Below are 20,902 nucleotides of genomic sequence, written 5' to 3' on the forward strand. Positions count from 1 at the left end.
GATTTTATTAGGTGAGTAGTTCTTACCTAACTGCTTTAAAAATTGTTTTGTCCTTGCTAAGCAGTATATTTAATTATATATTGTAACTATTATTATTATTAAATAGGCTGAACATATGCAGAAGAAAAGGAGAAAACAAGAAAATAAAGATGAAGGTAAAAAGTGAGATTCTAAATTGACTCATTTTTATTGTCTTGTGGGGTTTATGCCATGTTTTGGTTTGGGGAATGGACAACTAAAGAATGCAGCGTTTTGCTTCCTGTTCACATATTAAGATGCAGCCGCATGAATCGTGATAGAATTTTAGATGGACAGTAGATGAAGTTTACTGTGGGAGCCTGACAGAGTAGCTTATATCTCCCTTGACACTGATATTTTTTAGTTCTTTAAAGCTAGCAAAAAAATAATTGAGTTTTGTATATAATCCACTATTTTTTACTTTGCAACATAGTGTATACGTAGGATAGCTCAAATAAAACTGCCTGTTTGTCTCTTTCCCATCCATCCCCCACTCTCTAGCGCTGCCGCCGCCACCTCCTCCTGACTTCTGTCCTGCTTTCAGCAGAGTAGTTAACCTTCTCAACTGTGATGTTATGATGTACATTCTTAGGACCATATTTGAGCGGGCAGTAGATACAGATTCTAACTTGTGGACTGAAGGGATGCTCCAAATGGTACGTTTACCCCAAATCTTTTCTCTTTGCCAAGTCCTAGAATTTTTAGGGATCTGGAGAATATCCCTAGTTTAATTTCAGTCAGAACCATATGTGGAATTCCTGATAGCTGGGGGTCATTAAAAAAGTTGTCACTTGGCACAAATTTCTTTAGGGAAACATTCTCATGTTTTTAGTATCCTTATTCTTGGGAAACATTTATGTTCTTAAAAACTCACAAAAACAAACAAGGGATACTCATGCTAATAATAAATTGGCACGTCACTATCATGACATGCTTTTTAAATGTTTTTATCTCACGTCTACTAAACAGACAGTAAGCCACACGTGGTGGTTACTTCTGTAATCCCAGTACTTGGGAGGCCGAGACAGGAGGCTCGCAGGTTGTGGCCAGCCTCAGCAACTCAGCAAAGCCCTCCACAACTTATTGAAGACCCTGTTTCAAAATATAAAATAAAACAGGTCTGAGGTTGTAGTTCAGAGATTGACTGCCCCTGGAGTAAACTAATCCTCAGTGCCACATAGAAACAAACAAGGAGACAGTATAATAAAGATTTGAAGATAAACAGGTTTAGGCCTGAATCACGGGTTTTTCCACTTTCCATCGAAAATAAATTATTTCCTCATTAGAACATAGGTATAATTATTTCATAGAGTTGTTAAAAGAATTCACTCAGGTGGAAACAAATGTTTTTCTTGATACTGTTATAAGTTAATTAATCATTCTACTTTGGGGTAGCTGTAGCTGAATATTTATTTAGCATTTACCTAAATAAAAATTTTTCCCCGATAGTTAATTGATCTGCAGGTTCTTAGGCTGGCATTTCAATTTTTTGTTAAAACAATGATCAATACATGTAGTGTAAAATTCCATTTCATACAGACATATTTCAAATTAACTTAAAATTACTCTGTCTCCTAGTTTTCTGCATAGGAGTTAAGCACTGTTAAAATTTTGTAGAATCTGGAAATTGTTCCAACATTATTACATATAGGCCTGCTTCACACTTCATAGCTGCATAGTAGTCCATTGCGTAGATAGGTGATCATGCAGTTAACTGGTTTCTTGTTAATAGATATGTTTTTAGGTCTTTGCTATAACACAAACCACTAAAATGAACATCCTTATACAGATATTTTTGTATACATAAAAGAATATATTTGTAAAACTCTTTCCTAGTATTGAATCTGTGCCTTTATATTTATTTATTGATACTGTCAAATTGACTTCCAGCTGGGCGTGGTGGCGCACCCTTGTAATCCCCACGCCTGGGAGGCAGAGCCAGGAGGATAGCGCAGGTTCGAAGCCAGCCATGCTGGCTTAAGAGACCCTGTTTCCAAATAAAAAAAGTATAAAAATAGGTCTGGGAGTGTAGCCTGGAGGTAGAAGGGTTTCCAGGAACCCTAGTTCCACCAAAATAAGAAAATTTGACTTCCAAAAATGTTACCTGTTTGCTTTCCCATCATGAGTACAGAGAAGAGTACTTGCTTCCCAGCACCATTACCAGTTCTGAATTTTACTAAACTTAAAATTTTACCCCTCTTAGGCAGGTGAAATGATCTTGCTTCGACTCATGTTTCTTTGATTTCAAGTGAGATGGACACTTCCATATGCATATTCATCGTTTCTCACTGCAAACTTGTTCTGCCCAGTTTTTACATATCAGTTGCTTGTGTGTGTGTGTGTGTGTGTGTGTGTACTTGGGGTGTGTGGATGGAACCCAGGGGCTTTCTACTTCCCAGCTACACCCCCAGCCCTATTTTTTATTCTTTATTTTAAAACAGGGTGTCACTGAGTAGCTGAGGCTGTCTGCGAACCAAGATCCTCCTAAGTACTGGGATTACAAGTGCCACAACTGGCTTAATATCTCCATTTAAAATATATTTACCTGCCGGGTGTGGTGGGCACTCTTGTAATCCCATCATTTGGGAGGCTGAGACTGGAGGATCGCAGTTTGTGGACAGCCTCAACTATTTAGTGAGGCCCTCTGCAACTTAGTGAGACCCTGTTTCAAAATAAAGAATAAAAAATAGGGCAGGAGGTGTCGCTCAGAGGTTGAATGACCCTGGGTTCCATCCCCAGACCAGCCAAAAAATATATATATGTGTATATATAAAAATATATATGTGTGTGTGTGTGTGTGTGTATGTATGTATGTATGTATGTATGTGCGCGCACGCGCGCGCACACACACACACACACACACACACACACACACACACACACACATTTACCTTAGCCAGGGTGTTGCGGCACACACTTGTGATGCCAAGACTGAAACAGGAGGATCACAGGTTTTCAGCCAGCCTCAGCTACTTAATGAGGCCCTGTTTCAAAATGAAAAATGTGTGTGTGTGTGTGTGTGTGTGTGTGTGTGTGTGTGTGTGTTTGCCTGAAGAAGCACAATTTTAAAGGTTTTCTCTTATTTCCCTCCTCTAGGCATTCCATCTTCTAGCACTGGGTTTACTAGAAGAGAAGCAACAGCTTCAGAAAGCTCCTGAAGAAGAAGTGACATTTGACTTTTACCACAAGGCTTCAAGTATGTTTGCGTATTGTTTTTCAGTAGAGAAAATTATCAATTTGTACTTGAAAATTTGTGTTTTCAAAAGTTTTAATCTGTCTTAAAATGGAGAAATCCTGAGATCATCTTCCCTAGCATCTTTAGTTTTTATTTATAGTTTTTCATTTTTATTGGTGCATTGTAGTTTCCCATCGTAATGTTTTCATAGTGATAATGATATCCCTCTCACAGCAGTTGGTGGGCTTTCCCCTGGTCCCTCCCCAATCCCCATACACTACACTTGACTGTCTCCGCCGCCCCCCCCCCAGTGTGGGGATTACAAGCGTGTGCCACCATGCCCAGTGAGAATATATTCTTTTAATTGAAAATTTCTAGGCACTTTATGATTGACCTTTTGATACAAAATGACCTATTAGCAACGTAGGATTTTTTTTGGGGGGGGGGTCCTGGGGGTGGAACCCAGAGGCTTTCTACCTCCAGGCTATACTCCCAGACCTATTTTATCTTTTATTTGGAAACAGAATCTCACTAAGTAGCTCAGCGCCTCACTAAGTAGCTGAGGCTGGCTTCGAACCTGTGCGATCCTCCTGCCTCAGCCTCCCAAGTGCTGGGATTACAAGCGTGCGCCACCACGCCCAGCTGCAACTTGGGATTCTTAATGTTAAGGTAAGGTCCATAGGACATGCTAGGAAGTCTTCAAACCTTAATCAGAATTCCATAGGGTAGAATTCTTACTCTAATCCTTTTACTGCGTGATTCCCTTCTATTTCTACATTGGCTGCTTCTTTCATTCTTCCTATCAGTATATCCAAACATTGCTGCATCGCTGCATTGCCCATAATATTCACATGACCAGTCTGTGGGAGACATTCATGCTTATGTATTTTAAATGATAATATCTGAATTATAATGCATTCATTTTGCACTGTTTTCAACTAGAACGAACAGCATAGGTTTAGATTAGGTTTCTGTTATATGCTACCTGATTAAGATACTTTTTTTCAAAGACATTTTAGTGCTATTGATTGTAAAAGCAATAGTTGCAAGAAAAGCATCTCACTTTTTTACAGTGAGCCTAAGAGAAAGCAAGAGGCAGAGAGAGAGAGAAGAGAGAGAGAGAGAGAGAGAGAGTGTGTGTGTGTGTGTGTGTGTGTGTGTGTGTGTGTGTGTGTGTGTTACTAGAGATTGGATTTGGATCCAGGAGCATTCTACCAACTAGCCTTCCCCCTCAACCTTTTTTATTTTTTTATTTTGAAACAAGGTCTCACTGAGTTGGTGAGGGTCTTAGTAAGTTGTAGAGGCTGGCCTCAAATCAGCTGATCCTCCCAGAGTCCCATGTACTGGGATTATAGATACGCACCACTGTACCAGCTAACAGGCAAATTCTTAAGGGTAGTTTCACTTAGCAGTGTTGGTGGAAGATAAAGGAGAGAAACTTAAATAAATTTTTCATGTTTTTTTAAATTTAGCACTTACAGCCGGGCATGGTGGCACATGCTTGTAATCCCAGTGCTCGGGAGGCCGAGACAGGAGGATCGCACAGGTTTGAAGCCAGCCTCAGCTCTTTAGTGAGGCTCTCAGCAACTTAGTGAGACCCTGTTTCCAAATAGAGTATAAAATAGGTCTGAGAGTATAGCCCGGAGGTAGAAAAGCACCTGGTTTCACCCCCAGTACCAAAAAAATTAATTAAAAAAATAAATTTAGGTCCTGGCATTGTGGCACATGCTTGTAATCCCCACACTTGGGAGGGAGAGACAGGAGGATTGCACAGGTTCGAAGCCAGCTTTGCTGGCTGAAGAGTCCCTGTTTCCAAATAAAAATATAAAAATAGGTCTGGGAGTGTAGCCCGGAGGTAGAACGGTTTCCAGGAACCCCAGTACCACCAAAAAATAATAATAAGTAAATAAATAAATTTAGCACTTACTGCTTTATATAATTGCAACTTAGTACTTCATATAATTTCAGATTTTTTGAATGAAAAGTTAAGGTAGTGCAGAACATGGTGGCATATACCTGCAATAAATCCCAGATTCAAGATCATCCTCACTTCATAGTGAGACCCTGTTTCAAAACAGTAAATGAGGCCGGGCATGGTGGTGCACGCTTGTAATCCCCACGCTTGGGAGGTGGAGAGAGGAGGATCGCGCTGGTTTGGAGCCAGCCTCGCTGGCTTAAGAGACCCTGTTTCCAAATCTAAAAAAAATATAAAATAGGTCTGGGAGTATAGCCTGGAGGTAGAAGGGCTTCCAGGAACCCCAGTACCACCAAAAAAATAAAAAAATAAATAAATGAGCCGGGTGTGGTGGCACTCACTTGTAATCCCAGCATTCAGGAGGCTGAGACAGAAGGACCATGGTTCTTGGACAGCTCAGCTACTTAGTGAGGCCCTTTACAACTCAGTGAGACCCTCTTTCAAAATAAAGAATAAAAAATAGGGCTGGGGGTGTAGCTTGTAGGTAGAATGTCCATCCCCAGTACTAAAAAAAGAAAGAAATTTAAATTTAATTTAGTTGGAATGATTAGCAAATGTTGGTTATCAATGGGAATAACATTAATTAAAAATTGTAATGTAGCTAGGTGTGGTGGCACATGCTTATAATCAATCCCAGTACTTGAGAGACTCAGATAGGAGGATGGCAAGTTAAAGACAGCCCCAGCGAGTAGTGAGGCTCTCATCAACCTAGTGAGACCTTGCTTCAAAAATAAAATAGGGCCAGAGGTATAACTAGGAGATAGAATGCCCCTGGGCTCAATCCCCAGTACTACACACGCAAAAATTGGAATGTATGCATAATTATGAAGATATGTATCAATTATATAAATTTTGTATTTTGAAAAAGGATTGGGAAGTTCAGCCATGAATGCTCAGAATATACAAATGCTTTTGGAAAAACTCAAAGGAATTCCCCAGTTAGAAGGCCAGAAGGACATGATCACATGGATCCTCCAGGTAAAGAGAAAAGTAAAGTGTTCAGATCCTGGTTTAAATACAAACAAAGGCCACTTAAATGAGGATACATCATGATAATTGCATTTTAAGTGATTGCATCCTGTGTGAGCGTCATGGAGTCTACTTACACACAACTCGATGGTGGATCAGCCCGTCGTTCACTCTGGTAACATGGGTAGGAGCCTGCGGTCAGCCCACCTGGTGCATATGACAGTATAACACTCGTGATCCCCATGCTGGGGAGGCTGAGACAGGAGGTTGCACAGGGTCGAGGCCAGCCTCAGCTGCTCAGTGAGGTTCTCAGCGACTTAGTGAGACCCTTGTTGCCAAATAAAATATAAAATAGGTCTGGGGGTATAGCCCGGGGGTAGAAAGCCCCTGGGTTCCATCCCAATACCACAAAAGCAAAGTCCCAAAATAAAAAATAGGAATTGGGATGTAGCTCAGAGGTAGAATGTCCATGGGTTCCATCCCCAGTATCACACACACACACACACAAAAAAAATAATTTTACTAAGAAAATAAATTGAAGTTGGGTATTTTGGTGCACGCTTGTAATCTCAGCATTTGGGATGCTGAGACAGGATCATGGTACACGGCCGGCCTCAGCTACTTAGTGAGGCCCTTTTACAACTCAGTGAGACCTTGCTTCAAAATAAAATAATAAAAAACAGTGCTGGGATGTAGCTGGGAGGTAGGATACCCCTGGGTTCAATCTCCAGTGCCATTAAAAAAACTTGAGCTTTTAGTCCAATTCATGTCTCGTTAACATTAACGCAGTATTATAAATTGTTTATCTATTCCCCCAAATTTATTTTCTACTAGAAATACTAACGTTCATTACCAAAATATGTGAAAAGCACAAGTATTTGCTCTTGGAAACATTAGCTATTTTACCCAGATGCTTAATATGAGGCTATGTTGTGAATGTGTCTTGTAGGAAGTTTTTTCATGAGACTGAGGCCCCTTTGAAATATTGATTAGTTTTGTAGATGTACCATTCTATTGCCAAAACCTTGACATTAGTTAAAAAGAGGGAGAAACATTTGTATGTGCTGTTGTGAAAATATCTTCAAAGATAAATGATTAAGTGAAAAAAGTAGGTATAAAATTGTATGTGTGCCTGGCATGGTGGGCACGCTTGTAATCTCCGCATTTGGGAGGCGGAGACAGGAGGATCGCCCAGGTTCGAAGCCAGCCGCGCTGGCTTAAGAGACCCTGTTTCCAAATAAAATATAAAATAGGCCTGGGAGTGTAGCCCGGAGGTAGAAGGTTTTCCAGGAACCCCAGTACCACCCCCCCCAAAAAATAAATAATAATAATAAATGAATAATAGTGCTGGGCGTGTAGCTTGGAGGTAGAATGCCCCTGAGTTCATTTGCAGTGCCACACGGGGGGGGGGGGGGGGCGATGGATTTATAAAGATGGTAATCTCAAAAAATTATGTTACTTAGTGATGTCATAGCAATCTTAGTTTGTATATAATCTGTGAAGTTTGCACAGTAACAATCGTTTAACAATACAGTTCTCAGAATATATCCTTGTAAAGTGCTGCATTACTATACACAGCTGTCCCTCAGTATACACAGGGACTGGTTCCAGGAAACCCCTTCCTTTCCACTCTGCCCCACCTGTAGATACTAAAATTCAAGATTGCGCCTCCCTCTGCGTAATATGCATATGTTCTCCACTATCTGTATTACCTGTCATAATGTTCCTATGTGAATAGTTATGGTATATTGTGCACGGAATAATAAGAAAAGTCTGCCATGTTTAGTATAGATGCAATTATTTTTCAGATATTTTCAGTACAGGTTGGTGGAACCCATGGATATGCAGCCTATATTTATGGAGGACCTAATGCCTCCTATTCTTTCTTTGCCTTCTTTCACTTCATTGAACTTGGAGCCTTGTGAATACTAAGCACACAGCTGTACAACTGAGCTACAGACCTACTGTTTTATGATCATTTTTTCCTGGAAATACTGATAATTTTTTTTAATACTGAGAATTGAAGCTACACTCCTTCCCTTTTTATTCCGTTTTTGAAACTGTTTACGTAGCTGAGAGTCTTGCTACGTTGCTAAGATTGTCCTCAACCCTGTGATCCTCTTGTTTTAGCTTCCCAAGTACTGGGATTATAGGCATTCACCACCATGTTCAACCCTGATAGCCTGTATTTTACTCAAGGTCTGGAGAGGTATTACACTTTCCATTTTGTATCTTTGCATTAAAAATGTATTTTAGCCAGGCTTGCTGGCACATACCTATTATCTCAGCTACTTAGGAGGCTGAGCCAGGAGAGTTGTAAATTCAAGGCCAGCCTGGTAACTTAGCTGTGATCTTGTCTCAAAATAAAATTTAAACTGGGTGTGGTGACACACACTTGTAATCCCAGTATTTGGGAGGTGGAGACAGGAGGATCACCAGTTTGAAGCCAGCTTCATCCACATAGTGAAGCCCTATGCAACTTAGTGAGACCCTGTTTCAAAATAAAGAATAAAAAAAAAGGGATGGGGTGTAGCTCAGAGGTAGAATACCCCTGAGTTCAAATTCCAGTTCTACACCAGGCATGGTGGCTTACACTTTTAATCCCAGCATTTAGGAGGCTGAGACCGGAGGATTGCAGTTCACGGACAGCCTCATCCACTTAGTGAGGCCCTCTGCAACTTAGTGATACCCTGTCTCAAAATAAAGAATAAAAAAAAGGGCAGGGGGTGTAGCTTGGAGGTCAGGTGCCCCTGGGTTTCATCCCTAGACCCCCCCCCCACACAAAATAAAAATCCCAGTTCTGCAAAATAATAAAATTTTAAAAGGGTTGGGGATATAGCTCAGTTGTATAGTGTTTTTCTGGTCTATACCAAGTATTGTGTTTAATCCCAGTACCACAAAAAAAAAGGAAAAACAAAAATTTTATTTGTTTATTTATGTATTTATTTTGTGCTACTGGGGATGGAACCCAGGGCCATACTACCTCCGAGGTACACCTCCAGCTCTATTTTTTATTCTTCATTTTAAACTGGGGGTCTCACTGAGTTGCAAAGGGCCTCACTAAGTAGCTGAGGCTGTTCAAGAACTGTTATCCTCCTGTCTCAGCCTCCTGAATGCTAGGATTATAAGCGTGCACCAACACGCCTGGCAGTAAAATGTTATTTTTTATTTATTTTTTTAATTTTTTTGGTGGTACTGGGGTTCCTGGAAGCCCTTCTACCTCCGGGCTACACTCCCAGACCTATTTTTACATTTTCATTTTGGAAAAAGGGTCTCCTAAGCCAGCGCGCGCGGCTGGCTTCGAACCTGCGCGATCCTCCTGTCTCCACCTCCCAAGCGCGGGGATTACAAGCGTGAGCCACCACGCCTGGCGTAAAATGTTATTTTAAGGCAGCATGTTGGTACATGTCTGTGGTCCCAGCTAGTCGAGGCTAAGGTGGGAAGATTGCTTAGCCCAGTAATGTAAAACCACCCTTGGCAACAAAGTCCATATGTGTGTGTGTGTGTGTGTGTGTGTGTGTGTGTGTGTACACACACATATATATGAAATATTTATTTACTTATTTAGGTGGCACTGGGGATGGAACATGGGGGCATTTTACCTCCAGCTAAACCCCCAGACCTACTTTATTTTTATTTTGAAACAGGGAATCCCTTGTTTGATGAGAGTCTCACTACTTGCTGAGGCTGTTCCTTGAACCTCTCTGTCTCCGCCTCCCAAGTACTGGGACTAAAACTATGTGTCACACATCTGGCACCCACATTTATTGATTTTTTTCCGTACTGGGGATGGGACTTAGGAGCATTGTGCCTTTGAGATGTAACCCTAGCCATATTTTTTAGTCTTTTTTTTTTTTTTTTTTTTTTTTAACGGTTTCACGGAGTTGGGAAGGGCCTCACCAAGAAATAGCTGAGACTGTCCTCAAACCTGGATCCTCCAGTCTCAGCCTCCTGAATGCTAGGATTACAAATGTGCACCACCATGCCCAGATCGTTCGTTCGTTCGTTCGTTCTTTCTTTCTTTCTTTCTTTTTTTCTTTCTTTCTTTCTTTTTCCTTTCTTTCCTTCCTTCCTCCCCTCCCTCCTGCCCTCCCTCCCTCCTTCCTTCCTTCCTTTGTTCCTTTTCTTCTTCTTTTTCTTCCTGGGTGCCAGAGCTGGGCGTGGTAGCGCACGCTTGTAATTATTTGTAGCAGACAGCGTCACCTTTTTCCCCATAAGCTGAAATAGTATAAGTCAAAGACATTTCAAGACATGAAAACTAACTCAGATTAGTGAATTTATATCTTCCTGGTTAGTTTAACCAAATCTTTTAACATTTCACCTGTTCCTTACAGATGTTTGACACCGTGAAGCGATTAAGAGAAAAGTCGTGTTCAGTTGTAGCAACTACTTCAGGCCTGGAATCTGTGAAGAGCGATGAGGTGCGCCCTCCCAGCTCGCGTGCTCTTCTGGGATTGGGAAATCGCTGCTTTTTGTTAAGTGGAGCCTGTTTACTGTAAAGTACACGTGCTCTCGCTATCTTATTTATTAGGCTTCTGTACTTCAAGGGTTAATGACTCTTGACAGTTGCTCAGTACAATTTAGATATTTTACAAAAGCAGAGGAACTTGATGTACAGTGGAGTTCCAGCAATACCATTTTTTATTAATATTAAAATATTTTAAGTGGGCGTGGCAGCGCACGCTTGTAATCCCAGCATTTAGGAGGCTGAGAAAGGAAGATTGGGTTCACGGACAGCCTCAGCTACTTAGTGAGGTCGTTTGCAACTCAGTGAGATCCTGTTTCAAAATAAAGAAATAGGGCTGGGGGTGTGGCTTGGAGGTAGAATGCCCCGGGGTTCCTTCCCCGGTACCACAAAATAAAAATATTTAAAAGTGTAAAATAAAAACATATCTCTAGCCGGGAGTGGTGGCGCACGCTTGTAATCCCAGCATTCGGGAGGCTGAGACCAGAGGATCACGGTTCACGGACAGACTCAGCTACTTAGTGAGGCCCTCTGCAACTCAGTGGGACCCGGTTTCAAAATAAAGAATAAAAAATAGGGCAGGGGGTGTAGATCGGAGGTTGAATGCCCCTGGGTTCATCCCCAGACCCGCAAAAAAAAAAAAAAAAAATCTCATAGTCACTGGCGTTGTGTAATTAATAAACAATATTCTTTTATGAAAGGCTGGTGGATGACCAATAATTATAGTACTTGGGAAATCTGGTCCCAACCACATCAGATAAGAGATATATAAGAGATAAGATATATAAGAGATCTGTATATAAGTATAATTTTTTTAACCTAATTTCATGGTTTCTTAATATTCAGATTACTCATGATAAAGAGAAAGCAGAACGAAAAAGAAAAGCGGAAGCTGCTAGGCTCCATCGCCAGAAGATTATGGCTCAGATGTCTGCCCTACAGAAGAACTTCATTGAAACCCACAAACTTATGTATGACAATACGTCAGAAATGCCTGGGAAAGAGGATTCCATTATGGAGGAAGAGAGGTGAAATGAAAAAAATTAAATACTCATTTTAAATCATGCTCTTCTGCGCATGTGTGTGTGTGAGGGGGATGGACGGACAGAGGTAGGGAGTGAGGGAGAGAGAGAGAAAGAGAAAAAGAGAAAGATATTGGGGATTAAAACCCAGGGGTATTCTGTCTCTGAGCTACACTTCCTGTCTAAGCCTCTGCCTCCTATCTAAGCCTCCCAAGTACTGGGATTACAAGCATGTAGCACTACTCCCGGCTTCAAAATTATTTTATTTTTGCAGTACTTGGAATGGAACCCAGGAGCATTCTACCTCCAAGCTACATCCCCAGCCCTATTTTTTTTATTCTTTATTTGGAAACAGTATCACACTGAGTCACAAAGGCCCTCACCAAATAGCTGATTCTTCTCTGAGCCTCCCAAAGGCTAGGATTACAAGCATGTGCCACCATGGCTGGCTTTTAAAATTATTTTATAATAGAAAAGATAGAAAGTTGGGAACAGCAAAAATAGAACTCAACCACTATTAATTGTGAACACATGAACATTTTTAGATACATAATTACACATTCGCTCACATAAATACCTGAAATTCTTGCAGATTTCAAAAAGATTCATTAGCTGAAAAAGGTGGTTTATTTAGTTATTCTTTCTTTGTTTTTGAAGGTGGGTTTTGCTGCGGATTTAATCTGGGGCATTCAACCTCTGAGCTATGCCCCCAGCCCTATTTCATTTTTTATTTTGAAACAGGATCTCACTAAGTTGCTGAGGACCTTTCTAAGTTGCTGAAGCTGTCCTTGAACCTGCAGTTCTTCCTGTTGCAGCCTTCCAAGTACTAGGATTATAGGCATATGCCACCATACAGAGCTGTCCATCACTCTTCATAACTGCCGCATAGTTTGCCATGGTGTGGATGTCCAGTATTCCATCTGATTTTGGACATTTAGCTTCTCATTTTCCCACAGTACAGTTTGTCAGAACATTTTTGTGTCTTGTGCATTCGTGCAAGTAATTCTCAAGGGTAAAATCCAGTACGTGCAAGAGCTGGGTCCAGGTTTTAGTAGATATGGTCATACTGCCCTTCAGAGTAGTTTTGCCAGTTTCTGTTTGCAGCAGTATATGAGCATCTCTGTTCATTCTCACTAATACTTAGCTATTATTGCTACTTGGAAATATCTAATAAGATCAGAACTTAAAATTTATCAACTAGTAACATAGCTCAGAAGTGAAGGGCTTGAGCCGGGCGTGGTGGCGCACGCTTGTAATTCCAGCATTTGGGAGGCTGAGACCGGAGGATCGTGGTTCGTGGACAGCCTCAGCTACTTAGTGAGGCCCTCTGCAACTCAGTGAGACCCGGTTTCAAAATAAAGAAAAAAAAATAGGACAAGGGGTGTACCTCGGAAGTCAAATGCCCCTGGGTTCCATCCCCAGACCCTCAGAAAAAAAAGAAGTGAAGGGCTTGCCTAGCATGTTTAAGGCTCTGGGTCCTATCCCCAACACCACACAAACATTTTTGCTGGCTAAATTACCCTCGTTACTAGTTAATATTAGCTTGAGCATCTTCTCATATTCACTGACGTTTTACATTTTATCTTCTACAAACTGCCTGTTGTTATCCTTTTCCTGTCTCTGTTGAGTGCTTTTCTCTTTTCTTATTTATATAAGTTCTTTAAAAATTATATTTGTCATATTTTCTCCTATTTCTTTAACATTAATTATGAAATTTGGCCTTAAAGAAACTTTCAGTTTTGATAGAGGCACATTTTATGTTCGCAAGTTTTAGCTTTTTGTGTCTTATTTAAGGCTTTTCTTATCCCTAAGTCACAATTTTAATTATATAATTAATACATTTTCCCTTTAATAATCAAAAGTTAGAGATAAAGCTAAAGTTAGTCTGCAGGTTTGAGGATAGCCTCAGCAACTTAGACTCTCAGCAACCTAGTGAGACCCTGTTTCTAAACAAAATTTTAAAACGGTCTGGGGGTGTAGCTCAGGTAGAATGCCCCTGAGTCCAGTCCCCAAGACCACCTCCCCACACACACACCTGCATAATTTGTTATATGAATCATATACATTGCTAAACATGAAAGTTATTTCAAGTTTGCTAAACGATCCAGCATATTTCAGGGAGCTTTTTTTACAAGATAATAGTGTGATGTCATTCAGACCATGGTGCCTGAGACCAGGCTACCTGGATTAAATGCAGACCCGGCCACTTACTAGTGATGATATACAATCCATCTTCTTGGGATGTCTAGGCTTTTCTTCCTCTGAAAAATGTAGATAATTAGCCGTGCATGTTGGTGCACGCTTGTAATCCCCGCGCTTGGAAGGCGGAGACAGGAGGATCACACAGGTTCGAAGTCAGCCGTGCTGGCTTAAGACCCTGTTTCCAAATGAAAAATATAAAAAATTGCCGGGCATGGTAGTGCACACTTGTAATCTCCACACTTGGGAGGTGGAGGCAGGAGGAGAGTGCAGATTGGAAGCCAGCCTCTCTGGCTTAAGAGACCCTGTTTCCAAATTAAAAATTATAAAATGGGTCTGAAGTGTAGCCTGGAGGTAGAAGGGTTTCCAGGAACCCCAGTACCACCAAAAAAAAAAAAAAAATGTAGATAATTATACTTACCTCATAGGATTGTTGTGAGGAGTGAGTAGGGGCAATGGAAGAGAGCCAGGTGTGGTGGCGCACGCTTGTAATCCCAGTACTTGGGAGGCTGAGAGAGGAGGGTCGCAGGTTCAAGGCCAGCCTCAGAAAGTATTGAGTCTCCCATCAACCTAGTGAGACCTGGTTTCAAAATAAAAATAAGAAAAGGCCGGGCGTGGTGGCGCACGTTTGTAATCCCCACGCTTGGAAGATTACGCAGGTTCTAAGCCAGCTGCTTGCTCTGGCTTAAGAGACCCTGTTTCCAAAAGTAAAACATAATATAGGTCTGGGAGTGTAGTCCAGAGGTAGAAGGACTTCCAGGAACCCCAGTACCACCAAAAAAAAAAAGAAAGAAAAAAATACTTTATAAAGTGACCTGTAAGGAAACATGCAGGGTGACTAGTGGCCACCCCTCGGTTGTAGGAATGCAATGCTTTTTCTTTTTTATTCTTTTCTAAGTTTTCCAAAATTTCTCAGTTAAGTATACACTACTTTTATTTTTAGAAAAATGAAATAACCCAGCTTGGTGCTTTAATAAAGTAACAATGGAGCAAGGCGTAGTGATGCGATCTCAATACTTGGGAGGCTGAGACAGGAGAATCACAGGTTCGCGGCCAGCCTCAGCATCTTAGGCCCTCTGCAACTTAGTGAGACCCTGTTTCAGAATAAAAAATAAAGGCCGGGCGTGGCGGCGCACGCTTATAATCCCAGCATTTGGGAGGCCGAGACGGGAGGATTGCATTTCACAGACAGCCTCAGCTACTTAGTGAAGCCCTTTGCAACTCAGTGAGACCTTGTTCCAAAAAATAAAGAACAAGCCGGGTGTGATGGCACAGGCTTGTAATCCCAGTACTTGGGAGGCTGAGACAGGAGGATTGCACAGGTTCAAAGCCAGCCTCAGCTAGTTAGTGAGGGAGGCTCTGAGCAATGTAGTGAGACCCTATTTCCAAATAAAATATAAAAAAAGCCGAGCGTGGTGGCGCACGCTTGTAATCCCCGCGCTTGGGAGACAGAGACAGGAGGATCGCACAGGTTTGAAGCCAGCCACGCGCTCTGGCTTAGGAGACCCTGTTTCCAAAATTAAAATGTAAAAATAGGTCTTGGAGTGTAGCCCGGAGGTAGAAGGGCTTCCAGGAACCCCAGTACCACCAAAAAAAAAAAAAAAAAAAAAAATTGCAAATAAAATTTAAAAAAAGAAAATAGGGCTGGGAGTATAGCCCGGAGGTAGCCCCTCGGTTTCTTCCCTAGTACCACCAAAAAAAAAAAGAAGAAGAAGAAGAAGAAATAGGGCTGGGAGTTTAGCTCAGAGTTAGAATGCCCCTGGGTTCAATCTCTAGTATCGCAAAAATAAAATAAATAAATAATTGTATAAGATAGGGCTGGGGATGTGGCTCCGTTGTAGAATCCCCCTGAGTTCAACGCCAGCTCCAATAAATAATAAATATATATTCTAAATATTTTTATTTTTATTACTTTATTCTTAAAGTTCTTGTCTACGTTTACTTAAAATCTACCAAAATGTAGACAGGTGGCCAAAACATATGTTCTCATTTCTGGTTGTTTCTTTTGGTAGCACCCCAACAGTCAGCGACTACTCTAGAATCGCTTTGGGTCCTAAACGGGGTCCGACTGTTACCGAAAAGGAGGTGCTGACATGCATCCTCTGCCAAGAAGAACAAGAGGTAAAAATAGAAAATAATGCCATGGTATTGTCAGCCTGTGTCCAGAAATCCACCGCCTTAACCCAGCACAGGGGGAAACCCATAGACCTCCCAGTGGGTATGTATTGTTTAATAAATATCCTTTTGAGCATTTCTTTTCATATCTGTGCACTTAGAAAAAATATTTTTGAAAGATGTTTGTAAGTGAGGTTATGTTTAGTTTTACTTAATCAGATCACAGTTAAGCCTGGTTATATTTAGTTTTACTTAATCAGATCACAGTTAAACCACATGTAAAATAGAATGTAGACTTTCATGCCATGTTAGCTGCTTGCCTTTTTTTTATATAATTTTCTGTAGCACTTGACCACACTGCTCATTCAGTCTCTCTGTCGACTGCTGGTTTTATTTTACCTTACTTTTTGCTGAGCCATTTAAAAGTAGGTTACAGGTATCATGACATTTCATGCCTAAGTATTTCTGCATTTATTTTCTTAAACTAAGAACAATCTAGTATTTATCTACTATATCATTACTATATATAAGAAACTTAAGCTGGGTATGGTGGCACACACTTGTAATCCCAGCATTCGGGAGGCTGACACTGAAGAATCGCGGTTCGCGGACAGCCTCAGCTACTTAGTGAGGCCTCCGCAACTCAGAGCTGATTTCAAAATAAAGACTGAAAAATTGGGCAGGGGGTGTAGCTCAGAGGTCTAAAGCCCTGGGTTCCATCCTAGACCCGCAAAAAAAAAAAAGTCACTTAAAAAGAATTCAGGAATATCACCAAGTAGGAAATCTAAGTCTACTCACAATGTCTTCAGTCGATAGACTTTTTTTCTTCACTCAGAATCCAAGCATGTTCCTGTGTTGCCAGTTTCTTTTGTTTTCATGCTAATAACTTGCATGAGGACTGCAAGCCAACTGTCTTACACAGTAACTCATATTATGTATTTTTCTGATGATTATGATTAGATTCATGTTATACATTTACTTGGTAAGAATACTAATTAGGCATTTTGTTACTTACATCACATCAGAAATTAGCTGCTTTATTTTTTAAACGTCCTCAAAATAATAGGAATGAGTACTTAGTGAATACTAAACATTTAGAGAATACTTACTTGTGGCAATTCACTGAGTAAGTGTGCTAAGTGAATTTACCTACCAAACCTTCACAACAATGCTCTGAATTGGCCCATTTTACAGATGAGGGAACCAAGAGAAGTTGGGTGACTTTCCTAAGATGTGATTGGAGATGAAACCAGAATCTGAAATCCCTAGTCTTGGATTTTTTCATTAGGTTAAATGCTCTTAAAATTATCATCCATTCAAATTACTCTTTTTTTTTTGTTGTTGTTGTTGGTAGTACTGGGGATGGAACCCAGAGGCACTGCACCTCCGAGCTACACCTCCAGTTCTGTTTTTTAGGTTTTTGTGTGTGTGATACTGGGGGGATGGAACCCAGGGGCTTTCTTCCTCTAGGCTATACTCCCAGCCCTATTTTTTAATATATTTGAAAACAGGGTCTCACTGAGTTGCAAAGGGCCTCACTAAGTTGCTGAGGCTGTCCGCGAACTGAGATCCTCCCGTCTCAGCCTCCTCAGTGCTGGGATTACAAGCACGCGCCACCGTGCCCAAATTATTCTTTAAAATCACTTCAACACTCAAGATAATTCAGCTTAAACCTAATGTTCAAGATTAAAATATAAATGAAAGATCAGGTTGTCATTAATTCATACTAATTTTACAGTCCTACCTGAGAGTCTGGCTTTATATTAGCCTCTATTAATAACTTTTATTCTGCTGTTCTTATACTGTGATACTGGATGTTCCTCAGAAGTGAACTTTATCGTGAGAATTTTTAGCTTGATGACTTCCCCACACACTCCTTTGTTATAACTTTGAAGACATGAATGCATTCCTCTTTTGTCTTTCTGAACTAGAGAGCCTGGACGCACTCTTCATGGATCCTGGCTTGGCGTGTGGGACTTACGCCGGGAGCTGCGGCCACGTGATGCACGCGGCATGCTGGCAGAAGTGAGTGGCCTGGCCCCTTGACAGAAGCTGGGGCAGGGGAGCCCACTGCAGGATGCGGGAGGCGTGTTCCCCGTGTCTCTTTCCCTTCCTTCTTAGGGACAATTGAAGCAATGTTAATTACTAACTCTGCTTGCATGGTACTAATTATTATAAGTCTTTGAAATGGGGGTATAAAGGTATCAACTCGAGGTTTTCAGGGGTTGGAGGTACAGCTCAGTGGCAAAGCACGTACTCAGCATGTAAGAAGCCCTGGGTTCAGTCTCTAACACTGGAGAAAATAGAAGGTTTTTTTTTTTTTTTTATTCTTTTGTGCTTGCTTTCCACAAACTAATCAATATTTACATGAAAGAAATAGTAATCCTTATTTTGAAAATCTTAAAACATAGAGTGAAAACTGCCTTTGAGACACGGAAAGAAGTTCTGGTTACATTTCAAGAAAAGATAAAAAATAGCTGGGCGTGGTGGCACATGCTTGTAATCCCAGCATTCAGGAGGCTGAGACCTGAGGATCATGGTTCACAGACAGCCTCAGTGAGGCCATCTGCAACTTAGTGAGACCCAGTTTCAAAATAAAGAATAAAAAAATAGGGCAGGGGGTGTAGCTTGGAGGTCAAATGCCCCTGGGTTTCATCCCCAGACATGGGGAGAAAAAAAGAAGAAGAAAATATTCAGAAATATAAACCTGAGATTTTTTTTTTTTTTTTTTTTTTTTTTTGGTACTAGGGACTAAACCCAAGGCATTCTACCTCCAAGCTATACCCACAGTCTGATTTTCTTTCTTATTTGGGAACAAAGTCTCACTAGGCTGGTGAAAGCCTTGCTAAGTTGCTGAGGCTGGCTTTGAACCTGCAATCCTCAAGTCTCAGCTTCCCAAGTACTGGAATTACAAGTATGCAACACCATCCTTGCCTCTGAGAAATCCTTTGTATAAGAGTTTACCCACTTGGCATTGGATTAAAATATATAGCTTTTTCCTATGACAGTCCTTACTACTGTAGTTGATCATTGGAAACTAGGGAATTAGTATCTAAAATTATGTCTTCATGCTTTTGAGATAGATGTTATAATTCATTCTATTTATTTTAAATTTGTATCTGCATGGTAAACTTTCCAGTATGCTTCCCAATAGAATGGGCAGCCCAGCATGTTTCTTCTTTAGTTTAACATGCCTATTTTCTCTAGTTTAACATACCTATTTTTTAATGTAAGTTCTTTTTCCCTTCCCCTTCCTTCTGCTTTCTTCCCTCCCTCCTTCCTTCCTTCCCCTTTCTTTCTTTCTTTCTTTCTTTCTCATGTGTGTATATTGTGTTACTGGGGATTGAACCCAGAGACATTCTAGCTCCAAGTTATACCCACACCTTCACACACACCTTCCCCATGTACCCTTTTTATTTTAACTTTGTTTGGACATAGAGTCCCACTAAGCTGCTGAGGCTGATCTTGAATCTACGATCCTCCTGTCTCAGCTCCCAAGCAGTAGGAGTACTGGCATGTGCCATCACAACTGGATTTTATGTAAATTCTAAAGATGTTAATTGGGGCAAACTTTTCAGATCTTTCTTACTTGGATTAAAGCAAGTTCTAAGTGAAGCCATGCCTTTGGATTTTGCAGGTACTTTGAAGCCGTGCAGCTGAGCTCTCAGCAGCGTGTTCACGTTGACCTCTTTGACTTGGAGAGTGGAGAATATCTTTGCCCTCTTTGCAAGTCTCTGTGCAATACTGTGATTCCTATTATTCCTTTACAACCTCAGAAGATAAACAGGTATATCTTAATTTATGTTTTGGTTAGATTTTTTTTAAAGCTGTCTTTAATTCTTTTAATTTGTGCTTGTTTTTGTTAGATTATTTTCTTTTTACTCTTTAATGGAATTAATACTTTTTCATTTCATAACTTGTATCATACTTAAAAATGAGTGCCTAGTGTGGTGGCATACTCTTGTAATCACAGTACTTGGAAGGCTTAGATGGGGATCACGCAGGTTCAAAGCCAGTCTCAGCTACTTAGGCGCTCAGCAACTTAGTGAGACCTTGTTTCCAAATAAAATATAAAAATAGGTCTAGGAGTGTAGCCTGGGGTAGAAAGCCCCTGGGTTCCATCTCCAGTACTACAAAAAAAAAATTTATTTCAAAGCTGGCATGGTGATACACACTTGTAATCCCAGTACTTGGGAGGCTGAGACAGGATGATTGCGTGTTTGAAGCTAGCTTCGGCAACTTAGTGAGCTTCTCAGCAACTTAGCGAGACCCAAGTTAAAAAAAAAGGTCTAAGAATCTTCCAGAGTTATAAGACTCCTGGGTTCCACCCCTAGTAATGCGCTCACGCGTGCGCGCGCGCACACACACACACACAGTACCATTTTGGCAGCCAGATACGGTGACACAGGCCTGTAATCTCAGTAATCGGGCAACTGAGATAGGAGGATCATAGATTTGAAGTCAGCCTCAGCAACTCAGGATCTCAGCAACCATGTTCTCAAATAAAAAATAGGGCTGGGTGTTACAGCCGGGAGGTAGAAGTTCACCTGATTCCACCCCTAGTACCACAAAATTTAAATAGGTAATACTTTGGTAAAAAAAATTAGAAATGTATCTAAAAACACAAAACTCCTGGTGGTGCACACTTGTAATCCCGTCATTCATACCGGAGGCTGAGACAGGAGGATTGCATTTTGTGGACAGCCTCAGCTACTTAATGAGGCCCTTTGCAACTCAGTGACACCTTGTTTCAAAATAAAGAATACAAATAGCTGGGCCTTATGGTGTATGCTTGTAACCCCAGCATTTGGGAGGCTGAGACAGGAGGATAGTGGTTCGCAGATAGCCACAGGTACTAAGTGAGGTCCTTTGCAACTCAGTGAAACCCTATTTCAAAATAAAGAATAAAATAAAGTAGGGCTGTACAACTCCAGTTGTACCTCAAAGGTAGAATGCCCCTGGAT

At 40.9% G+C, this 20,902-nt stretch overlaps 1 protein-coding gene across 1 annotated transcript in view; it reads left to right on the top strand.

The window, feature by feature from the left end:
- The window catches only part of UBR1 (ubiquitin protein ligase E3 component n-recognin 1), a gene marked incomplete at both ends in the record, with an annotated part of 123,588 nt that overhangs the window by 63,664 nt on the left and 39,022 nt on the right, over positions 1–20,902 (top strand). The window contains 9 exons of the mRNA XM_080707719.1: positions 107–155; positions 520–674; positions 3,115–3,214; positions 6,037–6,146; positions 10,472–10,558; positions 11,449–11,630; positions 15,836–16,041; positions 17,870–17,963; positions 19,576–19,725. Of these exons, the coding sequence (XP_080563845.1) occupies positions 107–155; positions 520–674; positions 3,115–3,214; positions 6,037–6,146; positions 10,472–10,558; positions 11,449–11,630; positions 15,836–16,041; positions 17,870–17,963; positions 19,576–19,725 (1,133 nt within the window). The remainder of the gene's footprint in view (positions 1–106; positions 156–519; positions 675–3,114; positions 3,215–6,036; positions 6,147–10,471; positions 10,559–11,448; positions 11,631–15,835; positions 16,042–17,869; positions 17,964–19,575; positions 19,726–20,902) is intronic.

This window comes from Muscardinus avellanarius (assembly GCF_963383645.1).
Source record: "Muscardinus avellanarius genome assembly, chromosome: 12".
NCBI lineage: Eukaryota > Metazoa > Chordata > Mammalia > Rodentia > Gliridae > Muscardinus > Muscardinus avellanarius.